This window comes from Vipera berus (genome assembly GCF_964194415.1).
Source record: "Vipera berus genome assembly, chromosome: Z".
NCBI lineage: Eukaryota > Metazoa > Chordata > Lepidosauria > Squamata > Viperidae > Vipera > Vipera berus.
Genome location: NC_138205.1, coordinates 25943693 through 25958873, shown reverse-complemented (window position 1 = coordinate 25958873; position 15181 = coordinate 25943693). Strand labels below are relative to the sequence as shown.

Genomic DNA, 15181 nt, shown 5'->3' with positions numbered 1-15181 from the left:
TCACCTATGCATTTGATTGGCAAAGGTGTGGTGAAAGCAGGGAGTGATCTCATTCAAGGTAAGAGACTCACTCCCACAATTTTTTTAGTTATGAATGGAATGGGAAGGCTTCATTACATTCATAACTTGAGGATTACCTGTATTCCTTAAGGTAGAAACATAGCAACCCATTACCTAAGTGTTTAATAAAACAACAGTAACAGGTGGTTTCTATTTTCCTCTCATTTGAGCAGTTTTCTTGTTACGATTGCAGAAGTGGTTTGCCTTTTCTTTCTTCTCAAGGCTGAGAAAGTGACTAGCTCAAAGTCACCAGGCTGACTTTGTGCATAAAGCAGAACTAGAATTCCCAGTCTCCTGGTTTCTAGCCTAGTGTGTAATCTTCAAAATCAAACTATCCCTCAGGTAGGATTAGAGGTTATTCAAAAGTGTTCTCAACTTCCCCCTACCTTTCATTCTTTAGGGTTTTTTTTGTGTGTGTGTGTTTATGTTTGTGGCTTAAACTTTGACTTCCAATGAAAAAAGGACAGGAAAAGCAAATCAAAATATCTTTGACATATTTACACTGTATTGTAGTTTAATCTGGGGATCGTGTATTCCCAACTGGTCTCTTCTGCATTGAATTCCAGAAGGAATAATGGTGACTTTTTATTATCTTTCTGCAAGAAAGGCTCCAGTGATTTAGACAAAGGTGGCAAAGATAAAGAGTGTTCTTGAGTACAGCAGAACAACTTCATAAAAGGAAAATGCATGTGCTGCCTGGACTAGAGGTCAGAAGAAAGACACCATTTTTAGGAATAAGCAGTTCTTTAATACAGGTTGGTTCTTCTTTCGCACTCTAGTGCCACATTCAACATAACAAACTAAAAGTGATTTAGAAACAGGGAAAGGCTTTCTCAGAATAATCTAACTTGAATTATGACATTTCAGTTGGGTTATTTGGCATTACATATAGATTGTCATTGCAAATAATTTCCTTTTAGATGATCAGTAAGAATAATTCTACTCATTCTTAAAGTTCAGTGTTATTCCCTGCTGTTGCATGTCAGTATATTATGCATAAGCTGGTATTCAGAGCAAAATTAGTGGGCTGTACCTGTAGTGTTTTCTCAGAAAAAAAAGTTAATTCTCTTAAAATTTTAAGACAATCTCCCCCATTTAGAAGAAACAAAGATGAGATATATATCATATATCTTTACACTAGATATATTTCAAAATCTACAATTATCTAATGTTTGCTTTTTCAAATTAATCACAACATGGCTAAAGTAAAAGAAATTATACACATAATTCAGTAGTCTAATTATTACTAGATGGAAGGTCAGAGAAAATCAGGATGGAAAAGGGAAGAAAAGGAAGCCAATTTTGTCTAATTAAAAAGAAATGATAGGGCAATAGTTTAACATTTAATTTTTGAATGTCCTGAAATCTCTGCACTCTCCATAAACAGAAATTTATAATTATCTCTATCAGTCTTCTCCATAAGACCAGTTTTTCTTGATATGAAAGCATGATTTGTTGACATTAGCATAGAGAGTAATTTAATTTGAGAATTTTTTTTATTCTTATGAAATATATTTTAATTTTCAAGTCTTGTACTTGGTGGATGTCACTTCATCAATCCCCAGGTGGATATATAAATTGATACTAAGTACAAGTACCTTTTAGAATAATTAATCAAAATGTCCTGAAAACAGGTAAACATATCATGAAAATGAAAATCAACCCTTACATTTTGACTTTGATGAAAGAAATGAAATGAAATGTAGAACACTCAACATAACACATTCACGTGTAACTTTCAACTTTAATTTGAAGTTTCATTAATTTTGTTTCCTATTCTCACAGATCTTATGATTCCTAAGACATTTGAGTGGGAAAACCAGACTATAATAACAGAATTTATTCTTTTGGGACTCTCCAATGATCCAAACATGCAAGATTTTCTTCTTTTCTTCTTCATGATCATATTTTTAGTCACCATCTTGGGGAATATGGTAATTATATTGGTGATCAAGTCTGAGTTTCACCTTCAGACTCCCATGTTCTTCTTTCTTAGCCATTTAGCTTTTGTTGACATCTGCTATTCCTCAGTCACTGTTCCCAAGATGCTGACAAATTTTATTACAAAGCAGAAAACCATTTCCTGGGAAGGATGCATTGCACAGATTTTCTTTTTTCTACAAACCTCTTGCACAGAAGTATTCATCCTTTCAGCAATGGGTTATGATCGTTATGTTGCCATATGTAATCCACTTCATTACAACAGATATTTGACGAAAGAGAAGTGCAATAAAATGATGGGTGGAATATGGTTCCTGGGTTTCTTGGGTGCCATAGGGAATGTCCTGCCTTTGCTAGATCTCCATTTTTGTAACAATATCATCAGACACTATAATTGTGAGCTTCCTTCACTCTTGCCCTTGTCTTGTGCAGAGACTCTCACTAATTATATTGTTCTTCTAATATTTGTGTTGGCATTTGGGTTCAGCTCATTTCTTTTCACCCTGGTCTCTTACATTAATATTATTTCATCCATTCTCAAAATAAAATCATCAGCAGGCAGGCAAAAAGCTTTTTCCACATGCAGCTCCCATCTTATTGTTGTGGGCCTATTTTACATTACAGTATTTGTTCGCTATATGAAGCCAAGTTCAGAATCACTCATTGATTTGGACAAAGTAATCTCCATTCAATATAGCATTTTAACTCCTATGTTAAACCCCATTATCTATAGTTTGAAAAACAAACAGATCATATCTGGTGTGGTAAAACTCTTTGGAAAGTGTAGTGTCCTTTTTTGTCATGAAAAATAATACTCACAACCCCTCATTTAATATGTCTATAAATTCAAAAATTAGAGAGAAAAAATAATCAATAACCTAGTGGAAGAGAGGGTTACTACTTTCCACATGTCCTTTGCATTGGGAGTTATGGTCTGATATGAGATATTATTTATTATATATATATATATATATATATATATATATATATATATATATATATATATATATATATATATATATATATATATATATATATATATATATATATATATATATATATATATATATATATATATATATATATATATATATATAGAGGGACGCGGTGGCTCAGTGGGTTAGGACGCTGAGCTTGTCGATCGGAAGGTCGGCAGTTTGGCGGGTCGAATCCCGAGTGCCGCGTAACAGAGTTGAGCGCCTGTTACTCGTCCCAGCTTCTGCCAACCTAGCAGTTCGAAAGCACGTCAAAATGCGAGTAGAAAAATAGGGACCACTCCGGTGGGAAGGTAACAGCGTTCCGTGCGCCTTTGGCGTCTAGTCATGCCGGCCACATGACCACGGAGACGTCCTCGGACAAGCGCTGGCTCTTCGGCTTTGAAACGGAGATGAGCACCGGCCCCTAGAGTCGGAAACGACTAGCACGCGTGTGCGGGGGAACCTTTACCTTTACCTATATATATATATATATATATATATATATATATATATATATGTTAAATGCTTGTTAACTTATTTAGATTACCTTGCTAGGCCCCAAACATGGGACAAATCTTTATTTCCTGTTTCGGCCTAACCGAAGGCCATCCACAGGCAGTAGTCACAACAGTGACAGCTCATATTTTTGTAAATTTTAGATTGCTAACAAAGAATTAAAGGGAGACTGATATGCATTTCAAACTTATTTGTTTTCATCAGTCAGCCATACCCTTCTGAGATTCGAACCTGGGCTGATTGCACATTAGGCAGTTGTTATAACCTCTAGGCCACAAGCTCTATCTCACTTTGTTAGCTGAGAAGCAAGGGAGATATGTGTTAAATGCTTGTTAACTTATTTAGATTTCCTTGCTAGGCCCCAAACATGGGACAAATCTTTATTTCCTGTTTCGGCCTAACCGAAGGCCATCCACAGGCAGTAGTCACAAGAGTGACAGCTCATATTTTTGTAAATTTTAGATTGCTAACAAAGAATTAGGGACGCGGTGGTTCAGTGGGTTAGGACGCTGAGCTTGTTGATCAGAAGGTCGGCAGTTTGGTGGGTGAAATCCTGAGTGCTGCATAACAGAGTGAGCGCCTGTTACTCATCCCAGCTTCTGCCAACCTAGCAGTTCGAAAGCACGTAAAAATGCAAGTAGAAAAATAGGGACCACTACGGTGGGAAGGTAACAGCGTTCCGTGTGCCTTTGGCGTCTAGTCATGCCGGCCACATGACCACGGAGACATCCTCAGACAAGCGCTGGCTCTTCGGCTTTGAAACGGAGGTGAGCACCGGCCCCTAGAGTCGGAAACGACTAGCACGCATGTGTGGGGGAACCTTTACCTTTTAACAAAGAATTAAAGGGAGACTGATATGCATTTCAAACTTATTTGTTTTCATCAGTCAGCCATACCCTTCTGAGATTCAAACCTGGGCTGATTGCACATTAGGCAGTTGTTTAATTCTTTGTTAGCAATCTAAAATTTACACAAATATGAGCTGTCACTGTTGTGACTACTGCCTGTGGATGGCCTTAGGTTAGGCCGAAACAGGAAATAAAGATTTTTGGGGCCTAGCAAGGAAATCTAAATAAGTTAACAAGCATTTAACACATATCTCCCTTGCTTCTCAGCTAACAAAGTGAGAAGAGGCAGAGGAACTAGAGATCAAATTGCTAACATACGCTGGATCATGGAGAAAGCTAGAGAGTTCCAGAAAAACATCTACTTCTGCTTCATTGACTATGCTAAAGCCTTTGATTTTTGTGGATCACAACTCTGGCAAGTCCTTAAAGAGATGGGCATACCAGACCATCTTATTTGTCTCTTGAGAAACCTATATGCAGGCCAAGAAGCAACAGTGAGAACTGGACACGGAACCACTGATTGGTTCCAAATTGGGAAAGGAGTCCGGCAAGGCTGTATACTGTCGCCCTGCCTATTTAACTTATATGCAGAGCACATCATGAGAAAGGCAGGGCTAGATGAATCAAAAGTTGGAATTAAGATTGCCGGAAGAAACATCAACAACCTAAGATATGCAGATGATACCACTCTAATGGCAGAAAGTGAAGAGGAACTAAAGAGCCTCTTGTTGTGAGTGAAGAAGGAGAGTGCAAAACTTGGGTTGAAACTAAACATTAAGAAAACCAAGATCATGGCATCTGGCCCTCTCAATTCCTGGCAAATAGATGGGGAAGAAATGGAGGTAGTGACAGATTTTATTTTCCTGGGCTCCAAGATCACTGCAGATGGGGACTGTAGCCAAGAAATTAAAAGACTCTTGCTCCTGGGGAGGAAAGCCATGGCAAATCTAGACAGCACACTAAAAAGCAGAGACATCACCCTGTCAACAAAAGTGCGTATAGTCACGGCTATGGTCTTCCCAGTTGCAATGTATGGCAGTGAAAGCTGGACCATAAGAAAGGCTGAGCGCCAAAGAATTGAAGCCTTTGAACTATGGTGCTGGAGAAGACTCCTGCGAGTCCCTTGGACTGCAAGGCGATCAAACCGGTCAGTCCTAGAGGAGATCAACCCTGACTGCTCTTTAGAAGGCCAGATCCTGAAGCTAAAACTCAAATACTTTGGCCATCTAATGAGAAGGAAGGACTCACTGGAGAAGAGCCTAATGCTGGGAAAGATTGAGGGCAATAGAAGAAGGGGACGACAGAGAATGAGGTGGCTGGATGGAGTCACTGAAGCAGTAGGCGTGAGCTTAAATGGACTCCAGAAGATGGCAGAGGACAGGAAGGCCTGGAGGAACATTGTCCATAGGGTCGCGATGGGTCGGACACGACTTCGCAACTAACAACAACAACAACAACAACATGTATATATATATATATATATATATATATATATATATATATGTATGTATGTATGTATGTATGTATGTATGTATGTATGTATGTATTATTCACACACATACGTATTCCTCCCTAGAATGCATTGGTGTTTTTTCCTATTTTTTCCTTGAATTATGCAGTGCATATGAATGTTCCTAAACAATATGCATTTCTAAACCTATTTTATGTGGTTATATAAGATTAAGCAAACAGAATATGCAAAGTGTCTATATCATGATGCAATCAGCACATATATCTGAGAAATTAGAATCTATTATTTAATATCAGAATTTAAGAATTCTGATGTAATGTATTTTGTTTAGAAAATAACATTGGTTTTATATCTCCCTATGGTTGTCACTGAAAACAGTCTTAGCAAATATGTTACATGTATTTATCACAAAGCTAGTTTTCAGTTGCTATTGCTATCTTGACTGTCTTTCTAATCAAATTCCATATAATATGATTCACATAGATAGATTTGCTGATGGAAGAATCAAATGGTCTTTTCTATGTGCTTTATGGACAATTTTTAATTTATTGCAAATAGTATAAAGGAATATTTTTTATTATTTTTCATAAATATATATCTTCTCAACAACTTTCCATTTTTATTTTTTAATAATTTAATAAATGTATTTTTGTTCTCAAAACTGTATTCTGAAAAAAAGCTTTAATGTTCATGATTCATACCTTATACTCCACAGATGAGGGGTTATATGAGACCCGATTGGGTCCCAAGTAATGCATGCAAAACATCTCCAATACAATGTTCTTCTACTCAGAATTAGGATCTGATTTCAGAATAAAATTAGCAGGTCAGGAAGGCATACAGTAATGTGTTAAAAGTTCAAACCTTAAATTATTGAAATGTATTTAACAATACATATTGTTGCTTGTGGAATCTGTATACCCAAATAGGTTTAATTGCATGAATTCCAGAAGGAATAAAATATCTGCTCATGTCACTTTTTGTTACAATACCTTACCTTACATTATATTACATTACATTAGATACTTTATTTGGCCAAGTATGTTTAGACACACAAGGAATGCACTTGGTGTACTTGTAAAACAACATTAATAATAATAATAATAATAATAATAATAATAATAATAATAATAATAATAATAATAATAATAATAATAATAATAATAATAATAATAATAATAATAATAATAATAATTCATTAGACATGAACTTCAGTCAACTGAACATTCAAATTGACTTGCACTGATGCTTGCTGTAAGCATCCTAGGTATCAACCAGTTCTCTCCCTAAAATGTAAGAAGTTCCGAGTAGCACAATTTTTTGTAGTATTGCTGGAGTTATTGCAGGAAACTGAAGCTTCTTGATGTATTTTGCAAAGTTTTTGGACATAGTTCCCAGTGCCCCGATGACAATGGGTATCACCATTACATGTTTCATCCATAATTGTGCAGTTTCGATGGCCAAGTCGCAATATTTCATATTTTTTCCCAGTTCTTTTTCTTCAACTCTGGTACAGTGATATCAATCATATCAATTATTATTATTACTCATTAAACATGAGCATCAGTCAACTGAACATTCAAATTGACTGGCACTGATGGTTGACACAGGTTGCTGCCAGCATCCTAGTTGTTGTTGTTGTTGTTGTTGTTGTTGTTGTTGTTGTTGTTATTATTATTATTATTATTATTATTATTATTATTATTATTATTATTTAATGTACAGCCAATTATAGATAGATAGATAGATAGATAGATAGATAGATAGATAGATAGATAGATAGATAGATAGATAGATAGATAGATAGATAGGTAAGTGTTCAGCAGAGTGATGGCATGAGAAAAAAATCTGTCCCTGGGTTTTGGCATACAATACCTAACCTAACCTATAGGGTTAGGCCTATAGCACTGTCCTAAGGGAAGGAATTGATACCATTTATATTCAGGTTATGAGGGGTCTGCAGATATTTTCTCAGCCCTTCTCAAGTCCAAAAATCTGCAGGAAGTACATAAATATCAGCTTGGCCATTCATACCCCCCTAGATAATAATGATAATGGTAATGGTAATGGTAATGGAAATAGAATAGAATAGAATAGAATAGAATAGAATAGAATAGAATAGAATAGAATAGAATAGAATAGAATAGAATAGAATAGAATAGAATAGAATAGAATAGAATAGAATAGAATAGAATAGAATAGAATAGAATAGAATAGAATCTTTATTTAGAGTGAGGGGTAGTGTCACTCTCTTACCAAAGCATCTCACATCACAAATGGAACTTTCCTTTCCTTCTAATATAAGGATACCTGAGTCTCAGACACATCTGTCGGATAAAATCGCTCGGATTCGGACCGGTTTGGACTCCAGCTGGGCAGAGTCTGGCGATCAGGACACGGGCGGTCTTGTCAATGTTATCTGGGAGGAGTTTGATTCTGTGACCCCTGATGAAGTGGACAGGATTATGGGGAGGCTGAGCTCCACCACATGTTTATTGGACCCGTGCCCTTCCTGGCTGGTTTATGCAGCTAGGGAGAGGACACAAGGCTGGCTCCAGGCGGTCATATCTGCTTCTTTGAGTGAGGGTTATTTCCCCACCGTCTTGAAGGAGGCGGTGGTGAGACCTCTCCTCAAGAAGCCTGCCTTGGACCCAGCTGTATTGAACAACTTTCGTCCAGTCTCCAACCTTCGCTTTCTTGCGAAGGTTGTTGAGAGTGTGGTGGTGCATCAGCTCCCTCTGGTCCTGGATGAAGCGGATTATTTGGACCCCTACCAATCGGGTTTCAGGCCCGGGTACAGCACGGAGACGGCATTGGTCGCTCTGGTGAATGATCTCTGGAGGGCTCGGGATAGGGGATATTCCTCTGTCCTAGTCCTATTAGACCTCTCGGCGGCTTTCGATACCATCGACCATGGTATCTTGCTGCGGCGTCTCAGGGGATTGGGAGTGGGAGGCACAGTTCTTCAGTGGTTCTCCTCCTATCTCCTGGGACGCTCGCAGTCGGTGTTGGCAGGGGGGCAGAGATCGGCGCCTAGGTCTCTCGTTTGTGGAGTTCCTCAGGGGTCGGTTCTCTCGCCTCTCCTGTTCAACATCTACATGAAACCGCTGGGTGAGATCATTCGTGGTTTTGGAGTTGGGTATCATCAATATGCTGATGATACCCAACTTTTCATTTCGACCCCAAACCACCCCAGTGATGCCCTCGCTGTGATGTCCCGTTGCCTGGAGGCGGTACGGGTCTGGATGGGGAGGAACAGACTTCAACTCAACCCTGACAAGACTGAGTGGCTGTACATTCCGGCATCCCGGGACATTCAAAATGTTCCATCGCTTTCTATGGGGGGTGAGCTCTTACCCCCCGTGGATAGGGCTCGCAACTTGGGAGTCCTCCTAGATTCACGACTTACCCTGGAAGATCATATAGTAGCCGTGACTAGGGGGGCTTTCGCCCAGGTTCGCCTGGTGCGCCAGTTGCGGCCCTATCTGGACCGGGATGCCCTGTGTACGGTCACTCATGCGCTCGTGACCTCTCGCCTAGACTACTGTAATGCTCTCTACATGGGGCTTCCCTTGAAGACCACTCGGAGGCTCCAACTGGTACAGAATGCGGCCGCGAGAGTTGTCTTGGGAGTTTCCCGGTACTCCCATGTTACACCTTTGCTCCGCGAGCTGCATTGGTTACCAGTTGTCTTCCGGGTGAGGTTCAAGGTCTTGGTTATGATCTTTAAGTCCTTACATGGCATGGGTCCGAGATACCTCGAGGACCACCTGCTGCCGGTGTCAACTCCCCTCCGCCCTGTGCGTGTCCACAGAGAGGGCCTCCTCAGGGTGCCTCCAGTCAGGGAATGTCGACTGGTGGCCCCCAGGGGGAGGGCCTTCTCTGTGGGTGCCCCGGCACTATGGAACCAACTGCCGGTTGAGCTCCGGATGGCATCGGACCTCCGATCCTTCCGTCGCGGGTTGAAGACCCACTTGTTCGAGTTAGCTGGTCTGGCCTGAAGGGGAATATGGGTTTTCTAATTGGTTTTATTATTTTTTATTGCTGTATTTTAATTGGGCATGGTTTAATTCTCTTTTAATTTTTGTATACCTATTTATATATGCCCTATGAACCGCCCTGAGTCCCTAGGGAGAAGGGCGGTATAGAAATCCAATAAAACTAAACTAAACTAAACTAAACATCATGTAACAATCTAGCTCTCTAGATTGGTTATAATGCTGTGGAACCTGGAAGAAAAGAATTGCTGAGAACAAGCAGCAGCTAGGTGGATTGATTCCCTTACACTGGCAATGGATACGCAATTTGAAGATCTAAAGGACCAAATTAAAAATGCATCATTATGGATAAAATGCTTCTATGTATTTGCTAGCAATGATATGATGGCAACAATGAATTAATCAATGAAGATAAATGGATGCTTCATATTGTTCTGTTGATATATATTTATTATATATTAAATTCAAAACAAGATAATCTTTCTCTGATACTTTTTGTGCATCTGCACACACAAACATATATGATTCATCTAATTTCAAAATTTATTTTAATACAAGATGGTAAGAACATTTGCACAGACATTGAAATATCATTTTGTAAATTTATTTCTCAAAGAATGTATCCTGAAATATATATTATATTAAAGCAAGTAATCATTTTTTTCAAAGATACTTTTCTAAATGTAAGTGTATAAGAATTGAGCTTAAACACTAAAAGAAATGGAGTAGTCAATAAATTATATGTAATATGCAGAATGCAATGCCCCACACAATTTTGCACAAGCCTAAAGTGGGAGCTGCACTGGCTACCAATCTGCTTCCAGGTACATGTGGAGGGTGGTATTATGTTTTTTATGTTGTGGTTTGTACTGTTATACAGAATCATCTATGTATGAGTTGGGTGGCCATATACATTTGTCTAATAAATAATAAATTATAATTAGAAATTTGAGGCAGTAGGGTTAGCTTGGGCTACTTCTTCCGAGGCTTGGAAGAAGGCAAGAGTAAGCCACTTCTGAAATGTTGCTAAGAAAACTGCAGGGACATGTCCAGACAATTGTCATGTATCAACACTGACTGGAAAGAAGGGAGAAGGAAAGAAGTGAGAAAAAGAACCATAATAAATATAAAAATATTAAAACATTAAACTCAAAATAAATTAATAATACATTTTCTTATAACAATGTTAAGTTTTGCTCTTAGACCACTGATATACATTGGGGCTTTATCTTTTATAATGATAATTCTGACATTGCTGTTTTTTAGCAATATTTCCTGATGCCCTGAGTGGTTTTACTAGATGTTATAAGTCTTCTGGATAACTAAGACTCAAAATCTTATATTCAAATATCCTTATCTGTCCTAGTCCATATGTTTCAGCACATGGAGAGTAAGATTGTGGCTTTTCTCAGCAGCATCTTCAGCAGCCTTCTATTTTCAACAGATTGGTGGAGCAGGGTCAGACTACAAGCTTTGTCTCTTTTGTATTTGTATGCATCAACATAGTACACGTACAGAAGGTTGCAGCTTATGTCATGACCCCCTTGATTCTTCTTTCACCATTCTAACTCCTTCCTTCTCCCCATCTCCACAACTGGTTGTGCTTATGCAAGATATTAAAGTCTACTATCCAGAGTGCTTTTATTAAACTTTCATGGTAAATTATAGCTGCTATAGTTTTATTCCTTGCCTTTTATATTTTAGGATACCATACCATTATATACTTACTGGACCTGAAACTAGGCCACAATTTCACCAAAACGTCTGGAGAAATAGCTGCCTGGCCCAATAGAGTCCCCCATACCCCTAAACACCAAGAGATGAGAATGATGCCCCAGTAATGGAAATAAATTAATATTTCAATGAGGACTATTGCTTATTTTAATTCAGTTCTTCACTCTTGGTTGGGTAACCTTATTTGTTCCTCTCTTAAAAGTGCATATTTAATCTCAACAATTCTATTTGCACAATCCTCAATATTCATGAAGATCCTTGAGATTCCCTAACACTTGACAAGAAAGCTGTAGTTAGTGTTATGTTGTGGGCTCTGATGAGCAGGAACGAAGACACACAGCTGAGTACAGAGAAACTCATTTTTTATTAAAGCTGGAACTGTACTGAGAACTTGTGTGCACCCCGCCACAATATATAGCCAGACCCTCTGGTAGCAACCAATTGGATTAAACCCATGCTTGCCCCCCAAAGTTGACCAATTGCAGGACCGGAGATGTCCTGTCTGGGTTGCTAGAGAACGCACATGGTGAGGTACCACAAGCCCAGTACATAACAGTTAGGATGATATTAAAAGTAGAATTTCAGGGTAGCCTTCTCAAGTAGGTTGGAGTCTTTGATATGTGGCTGCAAATCAATACTATCACTTGGTGATTGCCTGGACTCATCCCTCAGCAAATTTATATGTGTTTGTGTGTATAAACTGTTCCTTTCAATGAAATAAAAGATAGGAAAAACAAAGCAAAATATCTTTAATATGTCTACCCTTCATCAATTTAAATTTGTGAACAGTATACTCCCAATTGATTTCATGTGCCCTGAATTCTAGAAGGAATATTGCTATGAACTCATGCCTTTATTATTATTCCAAGAAAAAAACAACACACCTGGTTATTTAGGCAAGGAAGCAGAGACACAGACTGTTTCTCTGCTGTAACAGAACTACTTCCTACAGGTAAATGCATGTCTGATGTAGATACTGGCATTTAAAGGAAAGAAAGTGGTTTTAGGAACAATTTCTCTAATACAGGTTGGGTCTTTTTTCATACTTCAGTGCAACAAATTTTGCAACAGCAAAATTAATTAATAAAATGACTGGAAAACAAATAGAAATTGAAATTAAAAAAATTATTTTAATCAAATCAAATTTGAATTGCAATACTTAGGTTGGTTTACCTATAGATCATTATTGCCCAAAATTATGTTTCAAGGGATTAGCTAAGTCTGTCCATACTTAAGGTTCAGTACATTTTTTGCTTGACTTACATGACAATACATTTTGTATAAGAAAATTTTCAGACTGAAAATAGAGGGCTGAACCAGGAGTGCTTACAGAAGAAAAGTATAATCTTATCAAAATTGATAGACATTCTTCTCCTTTTGGAAGAAACAACAGTAATGTATATATAACATCTATTTTGATATTTTGCAAAACCTTCTAACTTTCTTTTTCTGTTTTTTTTGCAGCAAACATCTTCATTTGGCAACATTTGATTAAGGTAAAAAAATATCAACATGATTAATCATTAGCAGTTGTTACTTTGGTCAGAAGGAAGGGAAGGGAGCCAGTTCTGCCAAAGAATTGCTAGGGCAACAGTTTAACATTTCATGTTTGAAAAGCCAGAAATCTGTGCATTATGAATATGTAGAAATATGTAGTTATTTGTGCCAGTCTTTTCCTTAAGGCTATTTTTTAGACAATGCCTTTCTATCAGATAAAGATGTCTTTAATTCAAATGAAATGTTTTGTTCATGTGCAATAAACTTTATTTTTATGCAGTAAACTTTCATAAATGCACAGATTGATGTCCAACTACAATTAAAAACAAGCATATTCTGAAATATTTAATGAATTAAAATGTCATGAAAATATATAAGCACATCATGAAATTGAAAAAGCAACTTCAAAATTTGCCCTTTGGTGAAATAAATGAAAGGTAGAAACTCAGCATAATGTGTTTCCATGCAGTTTTCAACATTAGTTTGAAGACTGATGTTTTTTGCTTTTCTTTTCTGATAGATTCTATGAATCTTAAATCATCTGATCTGGAAAATCAAACTATGATAACAGATTTTATTCTGTTGGGTCTCTCCAGTGATCTACTGGTACAGGATTTTCTTCTTCTCTTATTCATGATCATTTATTTATTCACAATTTTGGGTAATATGTTTATTATACTGGTGATCAAATCTGATCTTCACTTTCAGAGCCCCATGTTCTTCTTTATCAGCCATTTAGCTTTTGTTGACATCTGCTACTCTTCCGTCACTGTTCCCAAAATGCTGGTAAACTTTCTAATGAAGCAGAAAACAATTTCCTGGGAAGGATGCATTGCACAAATTTATTTCTTTTTCCATGTTGGTTGTACAGAAGTTTGCATCTTCTCAGCAATGGGTTATGACCGATATGTGGCTATATGTGACCCCCTGCATTACAGCAGATACTTGACAAGAGAAATATGTAATAAAATTGTGGGTGGAGCTTGGCTTCTGGGTGTCTTTTATTCTATGGTGAATGTAGTACCTTTGCAAAATCTTCATTTTTGTGGCAACAATATAATCAGACACTATACTTGTGAACTTCCTACACTTTTGGCCTTGTCATGTACACACACCTTTTCTAATTACATTGTTCTTTTCATCTCTGTGTTGTTGTTTGGTTTCAGTTCATTACTTATAACCCTTGTCTCTTATATTTATATTATTTTAACCATCCTGAAAATTAAATCATCAGCAGGCAGGCAAAAGGCTTTTTCTACATGTAGCTCCCATCTCATTGTTCTGGGCTTATTTTACATTTCAGGTTTGATTCGCTATATGAAACCAAGTTCAGAATCACTCATGGATCTGGACAAAGTGATATCTATTCAGTATAGGATTTTAACTCCAATGTTAAACCCAGTTATATATAGCCTGAGAAACAAAGAAATCAGATCTGTTCTGTTGAAAATGTTTGGAAAGTGTAAGACCATTTCATAATTTTGGAGCAATGTGCAGAGCTCTTAATATTTGCATATTATTCATCCACCACTGAATAATAATAATAAAAGATTACCATTATATCAGGTCAGAATGCATTGGCCTAGTGGTTAAAACAGTGGACTTGTTGACTGGAAGGTCAGCAGTTTGAGACCTAATTACTGTGTGACGGGCTGAGCACCCATTCTTGCTCTATCTCCTGCCATCTTAATAATTCTAAAGCATGCAAATGCAAGTAGATAAATAGGTATCACTTCACTGAGAAGTTAACAGCATTTCATGCATCTCACATATAGTCACGTTTGTATTGTGAAATAGTATAAAGTTCAAGTCAAAGCTTTGTTTTAAATCACTACTGTGGGGCCTATCACAGGTTTGCACCAGCCTCATCTTGTTATATGAGGAGGGGGCTATATTTTCATCTCTCACACAAAGAAATGGAAAAATACATCGATCCCCACAACAGAAGAAAAAAAAATAATGGAGCTGGCAGAAAGGGATAGTTCATAATGAGAAAAAAGAAAGTATCCAGCTTTGTTGCTTTGTTTCTTTGCTTCTGGACCTTTTGCTCAAGTCATAAAAAAAACCAATGCACAGCATTGGATTTTGCTGATTAATACAGCTTGTTATTATAGAAATGGCTATTATTTCCTAAGCTGA

General features: G+C 37.6%; 2 protein-coding genes across 2 annotated transcripts; both read left to right on the top strand.

Moving 5' to 3' along the window:
- Nucleotides 1-6: 6 nt before the first annotated feature.
- On the top strand, nucleotides 7-2813 carry LOC308678818 (olfactory receptor 5J3-like; the record flags this gene model as incomplete). The annotated part of the gene is made up of 2 exons (XM_081346051.1): nucleotides 7-58; nucleotides 1846-2813. 2 exons carry the CDS (start codon nucleotides 7-9, stop codon nucleotides 2811-2813), a joined length of 1020 nt encoding a protein of 339 aa, XP_081202177.1.
- A 10754-nt stretch (nucleotides 2814-13567) lies between these two features.
- On the top strand, nucleotides 13568-14521 carry LOC308678817 (olfactory receptor 5BS1-like; the record flags this gene model as incomplete). Its single annotated transcript, XM_081346050.1, has 1 exon — nucleotides 13568-14521. The coding sequence occupies one exon, from the start codon at nucleotides 13568-13570 to the stop codon at nucleotides 14519-14521; it is 954 nt and encodes a 317-aa protein (XP_081202176.1).
- Nucleotides 14522-15181: the final 660 nt, after the last annotated feature.